Consider the following 24,118-nt stretch of genomic DNA (forward strand, 5'->3'; position numbering starts at 1 on the left):
GGCAAGCCTTCCTCCAGGGAGACGACTGCAGTGAGGGAATCGACTCTCTCTCTCTCCCCAAGCCACACACACACTCTCTTGGTTTGTCACACTCTCTCTCTCTCTCTCCCCTGCAGGCCGGCTGTCAGCTGACTGTCTGCTGCCTCAGATCTGCCAGCACTCTGACGCAGCACCTATAACAGTCTCTGCCCTCCCTCCTCCTCCTCCTCCTCCCTCCCTCCCTCCTCCTCCTCCTCCCTCCCTCCTCCTCCCTCCTCCTCCGCCCTCTGTCCCAGCATTTTGGCAAGGTTTCCTTTCTCACCCTCCATTCTGTCTTTTGCTTTCCCTCATTTCTCTCCCTTCTTCCCCTCCTTTCCTTTCCCTCCCTCCCTCCCTCCCTCTCTCTCCTCAAATCTGATGACGAAGCAGGGAGACAGACCGGGGGTCAGCGATCCCCCGTCACTCGAGGAATTTGAAATTGATTTGATTTCCTTGTTCTGGGAGCGACTGCTTCTGCCTGCTGCAGCGTGACACGACAGGGTGAGATTTCTGTGAAAAGCTAAAAGCTGCTGATACTGAAGTCACTGCAGGGAAAACACTAACGCTGTAAAATCACCTTGAAGTACTTCTGCTACAAATCACAAGTCACTTTCACTATTTTACCAGCCAACTAGACTTTTAGAGTAAGACTACAAATGACGGTTGGATAAATTTTAAAGTAGACTACTACTATAATTTATGTGGATTCATGACTTAACTGTGACAGGGGACAAGAGATGAAAATTAGCCTGGTGGATAAATCTGGCATATTTACATTTGGTTTTAAATGTTAATTCGTATACACCAGTGGTTCTCAACGTGGGGTCCGGGGACCACCAGGGGTCCTTGAGATTGATGAAGTGTTAAACTTCACCCATTATTTCATTTACAAGAAACACAACTAGAGAATGTAGAAGAATGACTATTTTGATCATAGTTTCTCTGTTATCTCTCTATCTACAATACAGATAGTCATGGAATTCTGGACAAAATCATATCTGACAATAAAAATATTCCCAGATTTAGGTCCAAGAGACAAAAATCTCATCAAATGGGGGTCCGTGGCTGTAATGTGGACTAAATCAGGGGTCCTTGATATGAAAAAGGTTGAGAATCACTGGTATACACTGTCTCTAAAAAAATAAATAAATCCTAAACTTACAAACCGGTTTCACTATTTTGTCACCCGACTAGATGTTTAGGACTCAGACGACGGCTGGTAGATTAATTCAGTAGATTAGTAGTCGTTCATCACATGGTTTTACATTAACAGGGAGTTGACTGGGATTATGAACTAAGAGTGGTAATTGTCCAAAAAAAGAAACAAAATCAACTGGACTCAAAATTAAAATGAATGAATATTCCCCGGTACTAATTAGAACTGAAGAAGCTTCTCTGATTAGCGGTGAACTCTTAATTTTAAGTGGATTTCCAGTGGATTTTGTTCCCATCTTTCTACCTGGATGACCGAACTGAATCTACAGACTTCAGTGTGGTAACAGTCCAGTCTCTCCACTAGAGGGCAGCTGCCTCATCTCATAAAGCCTCTGCCTCCTGTCCTCCTCTCTCACACCAGCTAAGAGACGTCATCATCATTTCAAATAAGATAACAAAAAAAATAAATAAAAAGATGACGGAAAACTCATATATAAAAATCTATACCTATAGATTTCATGGCATTGGTAACTCAAGTTAAATATATGTTCTGAATCTGATTATCTAAACCATTAATGTACAACTTTTAGATTATGGCTCAGTTTTTTGTTGAGCATGGCAATTAATCCTAATTGACTGGTAATCATATTATTATCAAACAATAATTTATGAATCAAACATTGCCATCATGTCAGTAATAATGTGAGTACAATACTCAGCTAATACAGAAAGTCTTTGGTCCTTGAAGAGTGAAGTGTCAGGAGCTGAAGCTGCTATGACAGAAAATCAGAGTTAACTGCCAGATTAGGGGTTCAGCATCACTTTCCCCATAAATAACTAGGACTGAGTCATAAGCAAAGCAATAGTCTGAGAAAACACTCCCTAAATGAGGCTCCTGGTCTCCTCAGTATGACTCGTCAGTTCTGTTTCACAACCTCAAACTGTCGGAAACACCAAATACAGAAGTGACTCTGGAGTTTGAGTCACTTCAGACACTTTCATAAAGAACTATGATTCCTGCACTGAACCATCAGCTTCTGTCCTGCTGCAGACTGAGCAGGTGAGTCCAGGTGGAGCTTTGATCTCTTACTGATTCACTGAGTTAGACCCACTTCAGTCATGGAGGAGGAGAAGCTTCAAGAAAGTTTAAACATTGACAAAACTGAGACATGGATTATGCAAAACAGGATAAATTCAATATTAGGAAAGTGGTCCGAATACGTTGTATACTTCATGTATTTAAGTATTGAAATCAGGGACCTAGTGTTTTAGGCATTTTGCTGATTAGCTGAACACAGACACTGACGGTTGCGGGGATCGAACCTGTGACCTTTCAGTTCTGGACAGACTCTCTAACCAGCAGGTTTGGGTCAATTCATGAATGAACTCATCAGCTCCAACTCAACTGAGGAACTGGAATTTGAAAAAACCTATAACCTAACAAACTATATATTATCAATACTGACTATCATAAAATGTTTAAGGTTCCTTTCAGCTGGTATTTGATGCAGAACATGTGATGGTAATCAATACATTATGACTGAATGTGTTTGATTTGTTGAACTGTCTTTTATTTGATTCATGATGTTTTGATTTATAATGTTTAGCGAGTCGAGACAAACTCTCTTAGAAGTGGAATTTAATGGAATTCAGTTCTGTTTCCTGTCTTTCACATTTATTTATTCGTTCAATTCAATTCACATTCTGTTTCCTTACAGCTGCACACTGCAGGAGCTCAACTGGAGTTTACCATGCATCCTCAGTTCAGTTCATGAATGAACCGGCCCTGTGACAGATTTCCCCTTTGACCTCAGAGTTTCTGATAAATTCCTGCTGGCTCTTGTGTCACTTGGAGCCCGGCCCGAAACAAGCCCACGACCCGCGGTTTACGACACAGTGAAATAAGGTAATTTCCATGGCGAAAGAGTCAGTTACACATGAAGGCAGTACAAAGTTCACGTCTCTCTGGCCGGCTGGGTGTCGCCCCCTGGCCAGTCATACTCAGACCAACACGCAGCACAAGGTGACTCATCACCTTGATGCCGGTCCCTAGAGGACTTTGCTCTGCAACTTTCTACTGCTGAGGTGCAAAGTGGTGGAAAAACACAAATCTGAGGAGTCATTTAGACACAAATTAGGGAGTTGGGATAGTAAAGATATTGTGAAATGTTTGAATTGTCACAGAAAGCTTTTGAGGGTTGAGTCTGAAAAAAGAGACTTTTTTTGGTAAACTACTGAGCTGCATGACTTGGCCCCACCTGCTCTGAGGTTTAATCTGGAAAGTGATGAAGGAAGCTGATGAACACACCGGCTGAGAAAAGTTTAGTTTTATGAACAACATTTCAAAAAGTTGATTTCAGCCATTTAAATCTTCACATTTCTCTACAACTTTTACTTAAAAGAAAACAGGAATCCTACTATAAAATGAGAGAAAACTCCATCCGTCTGTCTGCATCCATTTTGCTCCTCAATGGGTTGGCCAATCAATCTGAAGCTGCACATGGGCATTGAGCATTGGCATAGGCAGGGACTGACTAAGCAGATTTTTCCATTTTCCAAATTTACGCTGTTTATGCACATTTTTGGCAATGTACTAGTGCTACCTAATTATCACTTCCGTTAACAACCGGAGCCTCTGGCCCCGCCCACAAACAGTCAGAACAGAGCGACACAGTAACCAAGTAACCAAGTCGCTCACGGTGTGAACGCGGGTCAGAGAAACAGCAGGAGCCACGGCCGACGCTTCCTGCTAGCATCTTGTTTAGCACCGCTAGCTAAACGAGGGATCTCTGTGTTCAGACTGCAGCACTGCATCTCAAGTCAGACGAAGAAGAAGAAGAAGAAGAAGAACGCTGGCTGAGTGGTTTCTGGGAGGGAGAACCCCTTGTGGGCCTGCCAGTGTCGCAATGCAGGGAGGATGGCTTTAATTAACAGGAGATTCCTCAAACACACACTGCCAGCTAATCCCAAAGAGCAAAGTCCCACTGCACTAGTTATGTCATCCTACAAGCATACAGTAGCAGTGTGTGTGTGAGAGAGAGAGAGAGCACTATGGTGAATGAATCCCGTTAAGTGTGTGTGTATATTAATGGATCAATATCAGTTTAAATAAAACTGAGTCATCCATAAAATGAAGACTAAGCTGCGTTTAGGGGGGGTGGGAGAGAGAGAGAGAGAGAGAGAGAGAGAGAGAGAGAGAGAGAGAGAGAGAGAGAGAGAGAGAGAGAGAGAGAGAGAGAGAGAGAGAGAGGAGAGAGAGAGAGAGAGAGAGAGAGAGAGAGAGAGAGAGAGAGAGAGAGAGAGAGAGAGAGAGAGAGAGAGAGAGAGAGAGAGAGAGAGAGAGAGAGAGAGAAGCGATCCATCACTTTCTAAAAGCCCTGCTGAAGGAGGAGCCGGGTCCGGGTCTAACGGACACTTTCTGCTGAGAAACACATTACGCTGCAGTTTCACCTCTTACACTTTCCCACGGGTGCAGAGAAACACCAGATGTATTCCCAACGCTGGGTTTTGGAGATCAAAAGGCTTTGTTAACTGACACACAGGCTCTTATGTAACCATCTGTACCCCCGGCGCTATTTACAGTGAGGGCCTATGTGGAAATGGATATCAGAGGAAAGGGGTGGAGGACAAGAGCAGGTGTCACTGGGTACGGATGGGACGATATATATATATATATACAAATTCAATATATCGCAGTACAAAAATGTGACGATACGCATCATGGCTCAGAAAATTTAATCTAGTGATATGAGCTCCATTTTATTCTGCTGTAGTAATCATAAATGAGACGTTGAGAGATCATTTTGCCACTTTGGAATGACATTTTAAATTGTTTTTAGCATTTACATACAATATTTGTGGCTCAGAAATAAGCATAATTCTGCACAGTCATGCTTTGCTCTCATCGGACTTTTCTTTATTATCGTTTTATCGTATCGAGGTTGTATCGCATCATGAACCCCACATCGCATAATAAAATAAGCGCATCGTCCCATAACTATTATATGAAGTGGATTCCTTCCATCACTGTCATTTGGTTGGAATTGACTCACAACACCTCCAGATAGGATCAACAGGGAACCATACCGCTATAGAATAATGTAAATTAACGTTCACTATCCATCTCAAAATCAAATTTGGTAAAAAAAATTTTTAAAATAGCTAGCATAAAATAGTCAAAGCAGTAGGTGAAATCTGGAATTTAAAAAGGAATGAAAAGGTTCAATACCCTCTAAAATGATTAGACTATTGACATTAGCACAGGCGTATCCCTGAACAATATGTTTAGCCTCAGGTACATAAAATTAGGGTGTGGTAGATATTACACAGCCCACAATAATCAGGCCGGCTGCCTGTTCAGTCAGTGACAGGGCGGGGCCGGTCACCGGGGGAAACATGCAGGGTGGAGTCTCTGGGGGGGGCGGGGGGGCGGTGGGTCGGTCAGGTGGTGTTGGGTTCCCGACTGGCATCTTCTGGGTTATTTCCAGAGCAGAGGGGGGCTAAAACCAGACGGCAAGGTAATCCAATTCGACAGCAAAAATGCTCTCAAGGCAAATACTCAGAAATGGCTGTATGTGTGTGTGTGTGTGTGTGTGTGTGTGTGTGTGTATGCGGGGGTGGGTGGGGGGGCATGACCTACAGACTTGATTAAGAAAACGCCCCGCCCTCTTCCCCTCAGTAGTTAAATCGCAAGTCTGGTTCCCTTGAATCCTTCTAAGACAAGACACCTGAGAGAATGTCTTGGATTTTTCCCCCCAATGGATTTCAAATAGAAAGCGAGAAGATGGTCATACTTTCAACACAATAGCAAAAAAAAAAGTTATGAAAGTGAACATATTGTACTTACCGCATTTCAAGATTAAATAAAGCGATGAAATATTTAAGTATAGAGATGATTTGTCTTTCTACTGAGCAGAAATGCACACAGCAAAAAAAAAAAAGAAGGCAAAACCACAATGGAACATACAACCACACACATTAGACCACACTACACAAAATGCAATGGTTAATTTCAAAGAAAATGCAAAAGAGGGGAAAGGTGAGACCAAGAAGAAACTGAAAGGGTCTAAAGAAAACGATGTCTGCCAGTCGGTTGGGTGGGTGGGAGAAGATGACCAAGGAGAACTTAAGGGTGATGATGAAAATGATGCCGACGGACATGGAAGAACCAATGAAAACTGAGGAGGATGGGGGGATGGTTTCCATGCCGAGATGGATTTATTTTTACCTGCTTCTGCATTCAGGTTTGGCATCGGAAACATTTTGCCGCCCTCCGCGCTCTTCTTAGCGACGGCCTCCTCTGGTTTGCGGACAGGGGAGTGGAGGAGCGGAGCTTGGGACGGGGGTTGGACTTCGGGCTTCTCCAGCTCCGCCTTGCCCTTCTGTGGGGAGGACTTGGGGGAGGCCTGGGAGAGGAGGAGGTAGGAGCTCTGGCTTGGAGCCTCTTCTTCGATCTCTGGGGGCGGGGCTACTTTTGTCGGAGCCGGAGCCGAAACCGGAGCCACGTCTTTCTTCCCGAAGCTTAGATCGTCATCCATGGACATCTCCGGTGCCTTGGAGGAGGCAAACTTGGAATTATCCAGAGCCTCCAGAAACTCGTCGATCACGCCCCTGGGTGGTCTCTCGATGAACTCGAACTCCTCAGAGGAGACCTCGGGCTCGGAGACCTCCTCCGCCACCTCTGCCTCCTCCACCTCCATCTTCAGGTCCTTCTTCTCCATTTCCACCTGGAAGCTGGCGGGGTTCTTGGCCATGGCTTCTAGAACTGGAGACAGGGAGTCCGCTGTCGGCGACTCAGAATCCGAATCCTCAGCGGGGGTTTTCTTGCTCTGGAAATCGAGCGGCTCAAATTTGTCGGTCATTTTTGGTGAATCGTGGCTTGAAAACCAATCTTTCTGCTCGATCTTGACAGGTTCCTCTTCCTTCACCTTAGTCGGAGTGGTTTCTTCTGCCTCTTTGACGAGGTCGAACGCGCCAAAGCATTTGTCGTCGTCACCCTTCACTTTTTCGGCCGCTCTCGCCTCCGTCTCCTCGGCCATCTCTTTCAACAGGGACACTTTGGAATCAAAAGCGAACGGATTGTTAACTGACAGATTGATTGGAGGGTTGGGCGACTCCATCATCCTTCGTTCAAGGACGGGGCTCTGCTCCTCTGGGCTTCCCTCAGAGGAGCCAGAGTCGATTTTGTCAGGGTTGAGAGGGGAAGACTTCAGGATGTCTGGTAGAGACGGCGGCAGAACAGAATCCTCCTCTTCCTCATCATCATCGTCATCTTTAAGAGTGGACGAGAACTGATTCACTGACTGCATGAGCGAATCGGCGGCAGTCTTGCCTGTCTCGTACAATTTGCCCTCGTCAAAGAAAGATGGCGGGCTATCCTGGGAGTCTCCGGTCTGTCCGTACTGGACCAGGTCCGGAGTGGGACTCTCTGACATTTTGGCAGCCCTGCTGTCAGACTTGGTGTCCCCAAAATGGGAGTAGCCAGCATCCGCCAAGGGGGAATAGCCCTCGAATGGGTTATTATTCTTCTTCACCTCATACATCAAGTCATCGTCTTCGTCAGACTGGTTGCCGTGCAGGTCGGGCTCGTACCGGGGGGCTGTGTCCTTGGAGAAGGTATCCATGGAGACTCTGGAGTTTTCTTGAGATGCTAAGAACGGTGAATCCCAGTGCTCTGTTGGGTTAGAGGAGGCAGAGTAAGACTCAGGGACCTTCATCGGGGGGGTCATGGGAGAGGGGCCGGTGGAGGACCTGTCTGAGCTAAACAGCTTGTCTTCAGGGGAAACGGAAACTCCGCTGTCTTCACACGGATTCTGGGGCCCTGGGTCTTTCCCTAAACTCAGGTAAGGACCGGCTAACGGATCTAGAAGATCCTCCTTATTCTTACTACGGCCCGGTCCAGAGTCACCCTCTTCACCCTCCCAAGGCATGTCCTTGGAACGAGTTTCGGGGGGTGCGGCGGAGGAGGAGCCGAACGGTGCAGCAGATGCCGAAGTAGGGGGCTGGTTGGGACTCTCGGTCAGAGACAGCTCTTCCAGAGAGTCGGGAGAGTGAAGAGGGGAGAGAGGAGAGATGGGAGCAGGGGAATCACCCTTCTGCCCAAGTGCTTGAGTAGAGAGGGAGGAGGGAGAATGCAATACAGCACATATCAAAGACACACTCCATTCCGTACAGTGCTCACCACACCTGGGTAGAACAGTAACTGAATACATTTGGAATAAGGGTGGGAGATTAATACCGGCCAAATGCTGCTAAAGGTTGGTGTGGCTGGTAGCTTTCATCTGTTTTACCAGACATTTTTGGCAGGTGACCAAGCATCTCTTCTGTTCCAAAAAGCATTTCAGCTGGTAAAATAAGGAATAGCATTTAACTTAACTATCCACCGGTCAAAGTGGCTGGTGGATTCCAAACTGGGAAAAGCAGAAAAGGAAACCAACTTGTCTCCAGGCCACTGTGGTGGTTATCTGGTAATGCTCTGAGAGCATTACCAGATAACTATATTTTTTAGAATAAAATACTACCAGTAAAAGGCCAGTAACCTGCCAAGGTGCCTGGGAAAGTAGACTAACTTCCAGCCACAATCAAAATTTTCCAGCATTTGGCTGGGGAGTGGTTTACCACACTGGTCAGGTGTATCAAGATAATAGAGTTTTTGCCCAGGTCTGGCGCCAACAAATCATGCCCAGTGTGCCTTACAAACACAAGCTGTTTAGTGAAGGCAGATAATGATTCCTCTCAAAAATAAAACACATTTCAAATATAGTCATATTCATGGCAACAATCTTATTTTATAGTCTCAAACAGAAGTTTGTTTCAGTTAGGCTGTATATTGTGGATTATAATTAAGAGGCCTGCTAATCAATGAGGGGAATCATTATTTCACTAAACACTACTTGTATATTTTAAATACAAAGTTACAACTTCAATCTACTCTACCACGATTGCATGGGAGTCACAATGCAAGACAAACACAAGCAATGTAAAATATCAAATTTACGCAAAGTTACTCTGACAAATGCACAAAAATCCTACACAAAAGCGAAGTCTAACAAATCTACAGCTTACATGCAATGGGGTTTTTTTTGTCAGTCAAAATTAAGTGCTTTAAGGACAAAGGGGGGGGGGGTGAACTAAAGAAGTCGCAAGAGAGAACGAAAGAGGGAGGCGGGGAAACACAACCAGCAGAGAGAACTTGCCTGTAGGGAATTGCATCAGAGGATGAGGCTGAGCTTTAGGAAGAGAAGGTGCATCTGTGGAAGACAAAGAGACAGCAGCAGAGAGGGAAACAGGTCAGTATGCAAGATGAGAGGAAAGCCCGACTGCCCAATGAAGCCTGCAGGGAAGTGACCAGGACACCAAAACAGACAGAACTTTATCTCCCATTACAGAAGAGTGGGATTTGCGCATCCCAAACCCTAATGTGGTGGGGGAAAAAAATAAAAAAATCTACAGGCTACACCTTGAGTGGCACTGTGGCCTTGTGGCGACCTAATGCTACGTTCCATTCAGTGGTGGAAGTCAGAAATTCACAGCTGGTAGATTACAGCCTCTGTTCATTCCAGAGCTTTAGTTCGGACGAAGCTGAGCAGAAACATGGACGCCTGCGGGATTTACTTTGACAAATGTAAAATACTGTTCCCCAAGCAACAGCTAAAGTCATGTCAATCATATCTGGCAACAGTAGCTAGCCAATTGTCATAGAACGTTAGCAACTGTACAGTAAGTACAAGTTTACATTTCTAATTTATTAACCATACAGGTGGTTTGATAGATTTAAGGTCATGCAATACTGAACGCTGATGTCACCTTCCATAGAGTACAACAGGCGGTGACATCACCTGGCACAAAGACCAGCCAACAGCAGATTGCCGGTGCAGTACCCTACTTTTCACCATTAGATGTCAGGCTTCACTACAGATTTGGGTTTGGGGTTGAATTTTGGGGATTATAGACATGTTAAAATTATTGCTGTGTAGCATTAAAGGGAAAGTTATACTTCTGCATATGGCTGGGCGATAATTCAATATTATCGTTTATTGTCTTTCATTGGAATCATATCGTGATGATATGAAGATATTTTGATATCGTGACACACATTTCTGCTGTCTGAATTGATGATGACAAGCAAATTTTACTTAAAAACCTCATAAAATGAGGTATGGTAGGAATATTATTTGAATATTTCTGTTTTGTTTGACATCACACCTAACATTACCATTTGGTTCAATGAGATGAACCTTAATTTGATTATGTAATGTGATTTTGCATACATGAACCTTGCCAGGATTCCGACTTGAAGGGCCATCCCATCGCATTTGTCCTGGAAGGAAGTCAGAACTTCCAACATCTGTGGAACGCAGCATCGGAGCCACAAGCAATTTGGTAAAGCTAACTCCACATTGCTTAACCCAAAAATTCTCTCAGGAAGGTCCAGGTTTGTTTAGAGCTCAAGGTTTCATTGGCGACAGTGGGAAGACAGAACAGGTCAGATAAGAAAGAATGAAAGCAGCATCAGTGCCATAGCGTGACATAAGAGACAGCTACAAACAGCCAGTCACTTTGCTGACAGTTTCTCTGAGGAGGAAGATAAACAGATTTAAAGCACACAGAGAGACACAGATCTCAGGGAAGCCACGAGAATGGAAAGCATTCACCTTTGATCAGGAGGGAATGAAAAGGGATTATGTTTAGTGGGGTGTAATCCTGGGATTTGACTGAAGTGTGCTGCAAAACGGAAACCTGGACGCTGCAACTACATACATGTACAAACACCCATACCTACAAATCAAGTTACATGTCAGAAACAGGAAATCTATCTGCAAATAGAATTACCTTTAAAATAATCATTAAGTTTAACCCTGCACCAGCGATGTTTCCACAGAGAAGAAACCTAATTTAGAGCTCTTGTGTAAAATAACAAGTTCAACCCATTAGCAGATGGCTTGTAAAGACAAATTAAACTAACTGAAACTAAGAGGAGAATGCTTAAAATACTTTCCCATTTCTGGTGTTTTTACCCAATCTGCCTGATTCTATTACACTAACAGAGAACTGCATGTGGCAGGACAATAAAAATATAGACAACCCAAACGCGATGTTCTCCTCTCCCTGAAAAACAACAACAAGTTCCTTTGAGCAAGGCATTTAACCCCTAAAATACTACAGTGGAGCTGCTCTGTAGGCAACAGTAGGCTGTGGTTGTACTGGGCAACTCCCAGTATGAATGTGAAGTAGGGTGGGGCTCAGTCACACATACTGTACCTTGGGTAAATAAAGCAAATCTAAAGCAAAGCAAATCTAAGCAGGAGTATCTACTGTTGTAATACAGATGATCAAAATTACAACGTTCACTAAGCTTGTTTTATAATTCCAATCCCATTATCTGAACTCTGGATTCTGCTGTAAACCAGTGGGAAATTAGTCCCAGCATGCACTGTGGCCGGCTCCATCAAAGGTTTGAGTGTGAAGCACAGAAATCAAGCTTGGATGAATTCTACAATCATAATAATGAAGCTTCAAAAGTGAAAAATCAGAAATCATCATAAGCAATGGCCTCTGTCTCATACAAGTTTGATTATTGATTATCCGTTCCATTGGTTTAATGTGCATCAAAAGCGTGAGAGAATTAAATCTCCGCCTTTGTACCCATGCTAATCTGATAATGATTAGATTGGGTCCAATGATTATTCAGATTAGGCCGTTCTGTTGGGTTACCTCTGCTGTTCAGGCTCCAGCGGTGAAGCGGACCTAGGATCGAACCAACGAGACACATTCAGCATTAGACTGCAGAGCATGATGGGACCCGAACTGGGGAAATGTTTATTCCTACAATGACCTTTGAACTCTTGGTGGCACCAAATAACGACACCGAGAGTCTCAGTCCTCTAACAAGAGAACTGACACTCCAACCACAGGAAACCACCCCAAAACACAAGGGATTATGGGTAGAAGGAGACAGATGCGGTTCTTCATGCTTGGAAAATCTAGCAGAACAAAATGAAGTCTGGTCTGATGCTCATATTTCTATTTTACAAATGTGTTATCATGCTTTTAATATTTATCATACATTTTTCTTGTTTAATAATGAATAGGCTGTGTACTGCCTCTAGTCTAGTTTCAGATGGAGCTGCATCGATTTATCGCTTACTTGTCAACTATTAAATTAATCGCCAACTATTTTGATAATCGATTTGAGTAATTTTTTAAGAAAAAGAAGTCAAAATTCTCTGATTCCAGCTTCTTAAATGTGAATATTTTCTGGTTTCTTTCCTCCTCTATGACAGTAAACTGAATATCTTTGAGTTGTGGACAAAACAAGACATTTGAGGACGTCATCTTGGGCTTTGGGAAACACTGATCCACATTTTTCACCATTTTCTGACATTTTATAGACCAAACGACTAATCGATTAATCGAGAAAATAATCGACAGATTAATCAACAATGACAATAATCGTTAGTTGCAGCCCTAGTTTCAAAAATTGGTTCAATAGTCTGAAAAGGAAAAATGAAAATCATCATTAGGAGTCAAACTTCAGTGTGTTTCTGTGTGCTACAGCGTCACATGTACGCCTCTCTTCATTTTTGGAAGTCACGAAACCAAAAAAGAAGTCGTGAAGCACAGATTTAGACCGCAGTGTGACTGGAGCCCACGCTAACTCCCCATCCATCTGTCCTGCTGAGGGTGGACGCACACTACAAGATCCAGACCTCACACAGCGGGAAACGGGCCACGCTCGACAAGTGTAACCAGATTAGAGCGAACATCACATGTCACGGCTTTCCTCTCAGCAGGCGGATCTGAAGCCGAGCTGGAGGGACGGAAACTTCGGCCGTACGGTGAAGATCAGGGCAGGAGGCTAGCGTTTTTGTCCTGGGCTAAATTCGCCGGGAAATAATTCTGCTGTTTTTCTGAATTAATGAGATATCTCAAAATCCCAAGAGAAGCTCTCATTCCTACTTGAGAGCTCGATTTCAATACAATAAAGTCAATAAAGTATATTGTGTTGTATTGCATTTCATGGAAGTCCCACGCAAACGCCAATGTCCAACCGACCGGACTTCCAGTTGACAAATTTCTTCAACCTAGTCTCCACAGTCTGTAGGGAATTCACCACTGACAACATCAAAAGTGTCCTACATGCCGAAAAAAAGTTAGTGAAAAAGCTATATTAAATTTGACCCAGTGCTAGGTAACCTACAGTTTATACCTGCCCAGGTCCTTTAACATGAGCAGGTAAAGGCTGGTGGAAGGTGAAAGGTCACGGCAGGACGAGCAGCCTGTGCAACCTGAGGCTCGCTTCGACCCGGCTGCGGCCGCAGTCAGGTTTCAGCCGGAGGAAACTAACACGCTTCGCTCTCAGGCTGATCAGGCATACTGATGTTACACCGCTTCAACATGTCGGGCTCTGAAGCTCTTCTTCTTCAGCGGAACAGACAGACAACAACAAAACAGACTCTGGAAATCACCTGAGACTTAGAAGACACTGGAACTTGAAAATTATTGTTCCCATTCAAGTAGCTCAAAAATATATTTACATTTCAGGCATTTAAGCTGACACTCTTGTCTAGTCTCATAGTGAATACTACAGCAGAATAGGCTTCAATTCCATGATCACAAATATTATAAGCAACCTAAAGTAAGGAGGTCAAGGGTCAAATCCACAGTGCCCAAAGGAATGGATGTTGGAGCCATTTCAATTACAAGTCCCAATGTTCTGCCCTGTCCAGAGTTTTATTTTGTGTCTTTCTGTCCATTCAAAGCTGTGTGTGTGGTGTCATGAACCAAAAACACTCTCAATCCATTTCTCCACGTTCATTTTCCAGCATCTCTCTGAGCCTTACCAAGAACAGGCCGTTTCTGTCTCCGTGTCTTTAAGGCTCATTAATATTAACGACCCCTCCGTTCCGATCGGCTAACCGTTTCCAGAGTGAAACGTGAGACTCCGCGGCCCGGCGGCTACAGGTAGGGAAAACTCTCCGGTAATAAACGACGACAACCGCTCAACCGCTTTGAAAAAAACACTTTGTTAGTCTATTATTTCTTACAAAAATGATAATGAGCGAACCTTTGTGACGCCACAAAGTTACGGAAGTCCAAACGGCTCGTTTAGAGGCTCGCTGCACTAATATGGATTGTGTGGATTTAGTTTTGATACTTTCACCATGTTTAGATAGACCATCCAACTCCTTTATCACCACAGAGGAGAGGGGAGTCCTGCTTTACATGATATGGGACCTTTAATGAACATCTTGTAAATATTTTGTAAACAGTTCTACTGGCTGAGACTGATACCGGCCTAAGCATGATGTACTATACTTCCAGTGATTTTGTTGTTTACCTTTTATTCCCGTTTGTTGATTTGAGACTTTGAACTCGTGTGAATCAGTTTCTTTAACCTACACTATCTTTTTGATTAAACCTGAGACCCGAGACCTGCAGGCAAACCCATCTCACGGTAAGAAAGCCAAACCTACAGATTCATGTCGGAAGTCTCGTACGGCGTCTGTCTGCTGAGGAAATGAAGTTATGAAGTCATCAGTTACTGTAACCAGCTATAGCCAGTTCATATCACACCGTATGGAGACTGCTGGCTGCGGTCCTGGTAATGTGATCCGGTCTGGATCTGGAGGAGTCAGACAGGAGGCGTACGAGCAGAGCAACTGCTCCGTTTCTATCGATGACAACTGCATTGTGGCTTTAAATACCAGCCATGTATCAGGGTCATACAAGAGAAAAAATGCAGGAGGAGATGTGGAAAAAAGCTGGAGCAGACAATAACGGCCTTTAGAAATGAAACACACAGTATGTAATTTCTGCCACTAGGGCTCTCTCAATCAAAACAATAACAAAAGACGTAGTTTGATGATGTCGTGAAGCAGCGTGGGATCATGGGAGTTTTTTCACGGGGACAGCTTCGGCGACAGAACGCAGCAAACGGGAATGAATCTGATCCGTCACAGTGAGAGATAAAAACAACAGAATGAAAAAAACAACAGAGCGGCTAGAGCGGCTAGCTAGCTGGCCGACTTCCTTCCTCACTCTCTGACGGATCATCTGGTGTTTCCCCTGTTTCCCCGGAAGTTAGGGGGGAAAGGGGATCTGACGCCATGACAGGAAGTTAGGGGGTAAAGGGGATATGACGCCATGACAGGAAGTTAGGGGGTAAAGGGGATCTGACGCCACTGACAGGCGACCAAATGAAACGCACCGTTACCTTGAAGAAAATTACTGATTTCTCTGGGTTTGAACATTGTTGGAAACATTTGGGATAATGTAAGTACACAACTCAAAAAAATATACAACATAGGTCTAGTCGTTTATAGATATTTTAATGCGGAAATGTTACATATTATACCTTTAAGTGAATGGGTTGTATGCTGTGGCATCCTAACTTCACATGCACCACCCTGCATTTATAACAGCTAGGGATAGGCTATATGAACTGGCTAGAGCTGGATACAGTGATTGATGACTTCATAACTTAATTTCCTTATCAAACATCCTCTCAAAATTTAAGAAAGTACAAAAAACATTCTTTTACAGATGCATTCTTCTGGCTTTCTATGTTCAACTTCAATTTAAGCTGTTTAGATATATTGAAATTCAATATATTGCGATACTAGCTCCATGTTATTCTGCTGTAGTAATCACAGATGAGACTCTTGACCATCACAGTTTCACAAGCTCTCCATCCAAATTATATTATTGTCACTTTGTAACAACATTTTTAAATTGTTGTTTACATTCTAGCAGCCAATGGCATCGCTAGAAAGATTTGAGTCTCAGAAATAAACAGAATTCTGCACAGTCAGACTTTGTTGTCACTGAACTTTTATTGATCACATCAAATCCTGGTTGTATTGAATCCTGAACCTCAGATCACATATCAAATCATACCGTGACATAAGCAGATCCTCTCCTCCCTACCTTACAGCAGCAACATGGCCGGCCCCAGTGGGATTTGAACCCCCAACCCGGGCAGTGTTAGTGCCTTGCTCTACAGACTGAACTCCGCAGGACTAAACGACTTCTAACCCTGCGAGGGACTCGTCTCCTCCTTGGACTATAAGTGGACTGAGGAACGCTATACAGCCTGACACTGATATACGACTTCAGGACAACATCCACCTGCTGCCATCTCATAAAAAGAAAGAACTAAATGTATGGTTCCTGTCAGAGCCCGAAGCCCTCTCTGGTTACTGTACTTGTAGTGTGTACTTCAAATAGGGTAGGTTTTCAAGTCAGTGATTTTACTTTTACTCAAGTAGGTTTCAATTCATTATACATTTTGGGAGATATAAACACACAGAAAGCAACATATTTAGAATTACAGAAGAGGGTTAGGGCCACATGTGAACATCTTTCTGGAGTTCTGAGATTAATGATGAAAATAAAGTAAAAACTCAGAATTCTGAGATTAATCCCATAACTCAGATTCTTCATGTGGCCCTAATCCTCTTCCATATAGAATATAGGGATGGGCATTTCAAGCAAAAATACTATTCAATATTCACTGGGAACTATTCGACCATTCTTCGAAGTTCACCCCCCTCACCCCCCTCACCCCCACCAACCCCCCCAACCCCCCCGCACAGACAGTGCGAACTAGGCTAGCCATATTGACGTTAGCTAGCCAGGCTAACTAGCAAGCAAGGCGGACGTTAGCATAGAGGTAGCTAGCTAAGCCAGCTACCTCGTCCGGCTAAATAGTTATGGCTTGATTAGCCCCGAACTGAGGGCGTTAAAATGAGAGAAGGACCGGTTTGGGGCTAATCAAGCCATAGCTATTTACTACTAGTAAGCTATATAGGCGGACATTAGCATAGAGCTAGCTAGCTATGCCAGCTACCTAGTCCGATTAGCCCCAATAGAGGCGCCGGTAAAAACAAGGAAAAATATACTTTTTAAGACAAGACGATAGTCGCATAAACTATTTGATTTTTTATAATTTAATGACATTCGAAAATTCTAAAATCATGACCCATCCCTAATATAGAATAAACCAATTTTCACTGCGGTGGTCTCATTTTTCTACAGCCATTATACTATAGTATCAAAATTAATTTGAAAGCAATATATTGAGGTAAATATTCTACACGTAGGGGCTTTCAGGAAAGTAATGGTACTTCTACCCGAGTAGAATATTTTGGTCTCTCCTCCCCTGCTGCATGAGACTTTGACAATTGATTTTTCTCTCTCTTTTCTCTCTCCACTGCTGTTTTTCCATCTACCAACTAGACAGTTATGTAATTCTGCCCTAAATTATACTTTGTCTCATCAGATGGGGGTTTGTGATCCAGTATGTAACTGCTGGAGGGTCTTTGACATCAAACAGTTTGGGAAACATTGACAGGAGCACACACACAAAAAACTGAGTCCAGCTGCTTTGATACGACTTTGGTTCATTCATATAATCTATTCCTGCCTACAGAGAGAGAGAAACAGAGAGAGAGAGAGAGAGAGAGAGAGACTGGCCTCCAGCTCCTGTACTGAAGCAGTGAAACCAAACCAGTTCTCTCCGATTTGAGCCGGGTCTGATCCCAGTAAGATCTAAGTGCTGCTGGCCGGAGCGAAGTGCTGACGCAGCTGATTTACAGTAAGTGAAGGCTGTACTTTAACACAGCCGAGGCCCCGGGGCTCAAACTTGTACACGTTGCCTCAGTCACATAATGAAAGACAGGTTTCAGCAGGGGAAATGTGGAAACCCATCCAGAATTTCACAACAATAAAAGAAATGGCTTGCCAAAGTCACAGAGTGTGGAGATATTCTGTTAACTGCAGAGAGAAAGTACAGAAAACATTTCAGCATTCGAGCCGCTGTCAGTCTGCTGTCGTCTCGTCTGGGACAGCAGGCAGTTGTGTGTAAGGAGGGGAGGACATAAGATTTTATCTTTCTATTGTCTCAAGATAATTTTATCTTGGTGAATTTCCATTTTCGGGATAATCGTGAATATCCTCAAAACAAGTTATTCATTTACTGTGCATTTACAACACATAACTAATTGAACCATGTGAATGTTTGGATATCAGGTTGATAGGTAGATTATTTTTATTAATGGATTTTTTTCTGTCATTGTGACCTGTGACCTGCTGGGTGTTGGCAAGAGTCTGAATCTGTCCTTGTTTGTTTTTCACTAAAAAGGATGTTCACAAAAAAAAGATATGTGTCCTATGATGCAATAAAAATATTTGTTTCTTAACTAAATGTAAGGTAAAGTGATCCCAGTATGTTTCAGTGCCATTTTAAGAGTTTTCAGCATATTTAGATGATTATCGGGATAATATCGTGAATCGCAATTATTTTGGCCAGGATAATCGTGACATGAAATTTTCATATCGTCCCATGCCTGGTTGCAACATGTTGACATTTTCACAGACTGGATCCTCTCCATTTCAGACACGGTGAACGATGGTATTAATACTTCAGGCAATTATGTTTTTTTCCAAAAGGAATATTGAGTGGTGATGCACAGATATATCGGTTGAATATCGGAAATGGCCGATTTTTGCATTGTTGACTACAATCGTCTCATCGGCCGATAAGATTAAATCCACCGGTGGCAGTGGCCGATACTCATTAACATATATTGTGTCACTAATCTGTTCCAAAGACGTTCAAGTGTGAATGGAAGGACAGCCTATCAGCATGAGGTAACAAATTTGTTTATTTTAATTAAAAAAGGCATTTTTGGTATGCGAAAGAATGTTACAATAAAAGATGTTCCTTAAATCTATATGTTCATTTGCTTTCTATTTATTTAGTTCAATTTCAAAAAGGGCATTTTTGGTTACGTGGAAGTTGTTACAATAAAAGCTGATCCTTAAATCTATATTCATTGCAAAGTATAATGAAGGGCAGAATATAGATTATTTTGGCAGGGCGCAAATGGGTCAATATGAAACAAAATATCGGCAGGCTATCGGTATCGGCCGATTGTGGTGTTTGAAAAATCGGCTATCGGTATCGGCCCAAAATTTCCATATCGGTGCATCCCTAATATTGAGTTTTATAATGAAATCCCTAATGTGTACGAACCAAAATACGAACCTAAATACCATAGAATCAAAACACATTAAACTAATTTCTTCAGTAGAAATTACCATAAACATGAAGAAATTGTGAGTTGCCGTTATCAAAAACCCATTTTAACGCTTTCTAATGCCGTCTGACTCCTTTTAAAGCTGCATGAGGCAATTTCACACTCTGGCGCCCCCACATGGCAGCGAGAGGTAACCGTTTGCATTTTGACGACTTCAAGCAATATTCCACTTAGTTTCAACATAATGGGGGTTATTATGAAAACCAGAATATGATCTCTTCACCAAGATCAGATGCAGCTGGACGAGTTTGTAGCGTTCAGATTTTTACTTTTTGAATGAGCCACGAAAATAAAGACTGAAAACTGACATGGAACACGTTGGTGAACAGATTCAACAACAGATCCTCCTGTAAGACAACAAAGCAGCAACTCGGTCCGTCCTCATTTTGCATTTCTATTCTTGGTTTACACTAAAATTAGCATTTAAAAATAAAAGTAGATCCGGTCTCTCTCTCCTACATAGTATCCCTCCGCCATGTTCTCTTCTATCGATAAAAATGCTAAATTATGTTGTAAAACATTCGACCCACAGTCAACTGAACATCACAGCAGCAGGATCTGTTGTTGAATCCGAACATTTCGTCCAAATACTTGGCACCATAATAATAATAATGATAATCATGATTTGGGCAAAAAGAGCAAAGTGTCTCAATTATTTGTGATTGGACACTCTTCTCTGCTGCAACTTCCTGCTCCACTTCCTGATTCAGGCCCATAACTCGGCTCAGTTCTTACACTGAAGTCTTGCCTGATGCAGCTTTAAGGCCTTAAAGTCAGTGTGGATCTGACACATCAGTACAGGACCGGTGTGATAAGCAGAGAGATTTAAAAAAACAGAGAACACCATGTGGTCCTCATCATCTCATCACATTCAGGAGCCGGACTCTGCGGTGTCTACAGCTCACTTCTGGATCTAAAGGCCAGCTGCTGTGCTGGCAGTGGGGGGGAGAGAGAGAGAGGGGGAGAGAGAGAGAGAGAGAGAGAGAGAGAGAGAGAGAGAGAGAGAGAGAGAGAGAGAGAGAGAGAGAGAGAGAGAGAGAGAGAGAGAGAGAGAGAGAGGCATGTTGACTCTGCTGCACTTAACCCCACTCATCTGTGGCCTTCACTAGGAGACAGAGAAACAACAACACTGCACACACACACACACACACACACAGCTTAAGCCACTGTGCCTGTGTGTCTGACATCCCCCCCCCCCCCCCCTCTATCTAATCCACCTGACTAAATTACCAGCACTTTACAAACAGAGAGTGACGGATGTAGGCGACCCAAAATAAGATGTAGGCCAGTAGTAATCGTCGAGTCCCGGACGATTAACCGGCCTGTCAGTCACAGGTCTGGGCAACAGACGCCCGACAACAGACGCTCAGTTTAACCATTTTTAGGCCGACACACAAACCTGTATGATGGAAACTCACAGAACCAGCTGTAACTTAAACAAAGGCAGCGTCTTTTTAAAGAGGGAAAAGCCTGAATTAAGGTTTTTCTGGAACTAGGGCTGCAGCTAACAATTATTCTCATTATCAATTCTTTTCATCCATTAATCGATTATAAAATGTCAAAAAATAATGACAAATGCCAGCAGAGCCCAAAGTGATTCTTCACTTCATTCTTATCATATCATCACATACATCATCATAACTACTTTGTTATTGTCTGTATGTCTGTCCATTATGTCTATCTTGTTTATCTTCTATGTCACTTTTTTTTCACCAATTAAAAAAAAAACCAAAGTGATTCTTCAAATGTCTTACTTTGTCTGGCCAGCAGCCAAAAAACCCAAAGCATTAATTTTATACTGATATGAAAACCGCATTTGTGAAGCTGCAACCAGCAAATGTTTGATATGTTTACTTGACAAACGACTACAACGATTAACCTATTATCAGAATTATAATCAGTTAATTTTCTGTTGCCTAATAGTTTCAGCTCCATCTCAAAATGTATCTTGATTTTGTTTTTTTATTGTATAAACTGGTGATTGCGGTGCTGGGAGGTGAAGGTTTAACCACCACCACCTTTCTTATTTACCAGTTTACATCAGCAGCCGAGCCAAGCCCGGCCCCACCCTGCCCGCTCCTGCTGCCTCATGTCTGGGAAAACCATTACAGCCTGTTTACCTGCTCTATCTGCCTCATCCACACAAACAGCTCAGAATACCACACTTCCTAATAATTAGCGTAACTCCAACAGCCCACAACATTATAATAAAACGTCAAAAGACCACTTCCATAGCTCAAAAGGAGACAGAAATATGCTCACAGGCCTCTTGCTAAATAATGTGCATATATTGGGGTGTGGAGACGGGGGGGGGGCAGGGGGTGGGGGCGGCTAAAATGCAGGAGCCAGGTCGGAAACAGAATTAAACCGAACCGGTTTCGTGTGTTAAAGTGGCTCCGGTATAACGTGGAAAAACATGGGAAGCCGGCAGGGAGTGGACGCAGAGCGGATTCCTTTGTTGTGACTAATCTCTGGGTTACAGCTTTGGTACACAGCGTTACTGTGCTAACGCCAAGCTGCTTCCATTATCGGACACATCACTGTCTGACGTGGTTCTTCTTTCCCCTTTTTTTTTTAATCCGCAAAATTTGGATGACGACACTCTTCCCCCAAATACACACACATACAACAGTCATTCCACCTTGTTTAACGCATTCGCCGAAGGATATACCGTCCCTGTGATTATGCATAACGTCACATGTGTCGGAGTACAAAGTCAATCGGATCGCTGCTTACCGAAACCGGACACGCGCAATCGCCCAACGCTGCACGGTTCCTTCTTGTTTTCCGACTCCGGAGCCTTGTATTAGCGGGCAATGCTGCGGTCCAGATGCCCGACAGCCTTGTGTCGGCGGCTCGTTTGTTGTTTGCGGTTAGACGAACGAAATACGAGTAAGATGCCGATGTCCGATAATGGAACCCGTGGTAGCAACTGCCGTTAGCAACACTGGCCACGCAGCGGGGAGAGGCAGAGCAGATGGGCGCTGCTCAGCCTGACAATAATGCATCCATACGGTCTAAATCATATACCTGTTCCAATAAAACGTCAATAAAACACATGGCTGCGATATTTGTGACCACTTTTTGTTGATAAATCGTTGAGAAAGTCGAAATGCTGCATTTTTGCCAGCTCATCCAGTCAACAGTTAACATTATGCTTCCTGCCGTTTATTTGTCAAAACAGGTGGGCCGCATCTTCTGCACAGCAGAAGGCAAGCTAACCTGCTAACCTGCTAGCTTATCTGGACACAATCTTCTGTGAAGGGAAGACGCGTAGCATCATTTTCAAAACAAATATGCTTATATTTAGTAAAAAGTGTGTAATTTCCATTCACGGTACACCCAAATGTCAAACAGCTAGTCAGCATAATGTTGAAAGCCCACCGCTCCCCTCGGGCTAGCATCCCCAACCCAGCTAACCGGCTAACGTGCCATGTAACGCCCGAAGAAATGACAGCAAACTAGACAAAATAACACAAATAAAACATTTTTTTTCACTTATACTAGTGGACACACGTTAAACGAACAAAAGACACATTTCCCCTCAGTTGTTCATCATCATGTCCCGGTCTTGGCACGCACACGATGCTAACCTAGCCCAGATGTACAGAAACGGGAACTGGGAAGATGAATAAAAAATAACCCAATTCAACACAATCTCACCCATATCACTATGAAGATGAATTAGGATCGTGGATCAAGTCAAATGAGCAAAAACACAGTTCCCCACAGTTATTTATCATCTTTTTTTCCGTCTGGATACTCACAAGATGCTGGAGCCGGTGCTTCCTCTGTCACCGCAGATTCCTCTGCTGCCTCTGCGGGGGCTGGGGCTGCGGTCGGGGGTTCAACCGGTGGGAGGGAACCGCGCTCCGGGACGGGTTCGGGTTCCGGCTGCTGCACAACTTCTGGCTCCGCTACGATCTCCGGTTCGGCTTTGGGGGCGAAAACCACAGGCTCTGCTGCACGAAGAAGAGACTCTGGAACAACAGGGGTGGTGGTGGAGTCTGGGATCGCCTCCTCTTTTTTTGTCACCGGGGCATCCTCCTCCTCCTTCTCCTCCTGCGGTGGGATGTAGGGGGTCGGTGGCGCTACCTCGGGCTCCGGCTCCGTTACTGTCGGCACCGGTTCTGGCTCTTCTACGTAGACGGGTTCGGGTATCGACACCGGTTCCTCTGGAGGAGTGAAGGAAGTTTCTGTGAACTCGCTCGGCACACTGTCCTCAGCTATGTGCCGCTCGATGGCGTCCTGCGCCCCGCCGACCAAGTCCACGATTTCATCCGCGTCGAAGAGGTCTCGCTTCGGCGGGTCCAGCTCGGCCTGCCCGGGCTCCGGGTCCACCAGGTGGATCAGCTCCTCGCCGAACGAGGTGGTGGAAGAGACTTGCTGCTCCTCGCGGTCTGCCATCTTTTTTTCAAACTGTCTCCCGAGGGTAAAAAAAAAAAAAAAAAGTTTCAGATCCGATTAACTTTCCGCTAAACTATCCCCCGGCAACAAAACTCCACCGACACACGCCGCTAAAACGCACCGGTAAACTCCCCTCTCCGTGAAATTCTACTTTTAAAGACCGGACAAAGTTGGAGAAGTGCGCCACACCACCACCACCTCAGATCGGATCGGACCCGAGTCCCAGACAGCCTCCGCAATGTTGAAAAGGAGAAGGGGAACTCCGCTGACCAATCGCCTGCCGCGTCTCACCTGAGCGACGCCGACCGTGACCAATCAGTGCGCGCCGAAGTCAACCGACCCCGCCCACCTGGATGTGGGAGTAAAGTTTCCGCCCCTCTCTGAAGCCCTCCACCCGCTGCGGAGTTGTCCAAAATTAAGGAGGAGCAGAGTTTTTG

At 44.0% G+C, this 24,118-nt stretch overlaps 1 protein-coding gene across 6 annotated transcripts in view; it reads right to left on the reverse strand.

The window, feature by feature from the left end:
• LOC139658498 (reticulon-1-A-like) overlaps positions 1 to 23,901 on the reverse strand; it is a 42,494-nt gene extending 18,593 nt beyond the window's left edge. The window contains exons 1-4 of one of the 6 annotated variants that reach the window (XM_071536614.1): positions 23,424 to 23,901; positions 23,038 to 23,291; positions 13,211 to 13,231; positions 11,887 to 11,900 (exon numbers count right to left, since the gene is read on the reverse strand). In XM_071536614.1, coding sequence (XP_071392715.1) covers positions 11,887 to 11,900; positions 13,211 to 13,231; positions 23,038 to 23,291; positions 23,424 to 23,681 — 547 coding nt within the window. In that variant the 5' untranslated portion in view covers positions 23,682 to 23,901. Of the gene's footprint in view, positions 1 to 6,400; positions 8,279 to 9,368; positions 9,423 to 11,886; positions 11,901 to 13,210; positions 13,232 to 23,037 lie in introns of all 6 variants that reach the window. The other 5 variants (XM_071536609.1, XM_071536611.1, XM_071536608.1 and 2 more) reach the window with 5 other exon arrangements.
• Between the last annotated feature and the right edge of the window lie 217 nt (positions 23,902 to 24,118).

Source organism: Centroberyx affinis, unplaced genomic scaffold (assembly GCF_046629955.1).
Source record: "Centroberyx affinis isolate AG114_WGS23_722 - 3 ecotype Tasmania unplaced genomic scaffold, CSIRO-AGI_Caff_v1 ptg002919l_1, whole genome shotgun sequence".
Lineage (NCBI taxonomy): Eukaryota > Metazoa > Chordata > Actinopteri > Beryciformes > Berycidae > Centroberyx > Centroberyx affinis.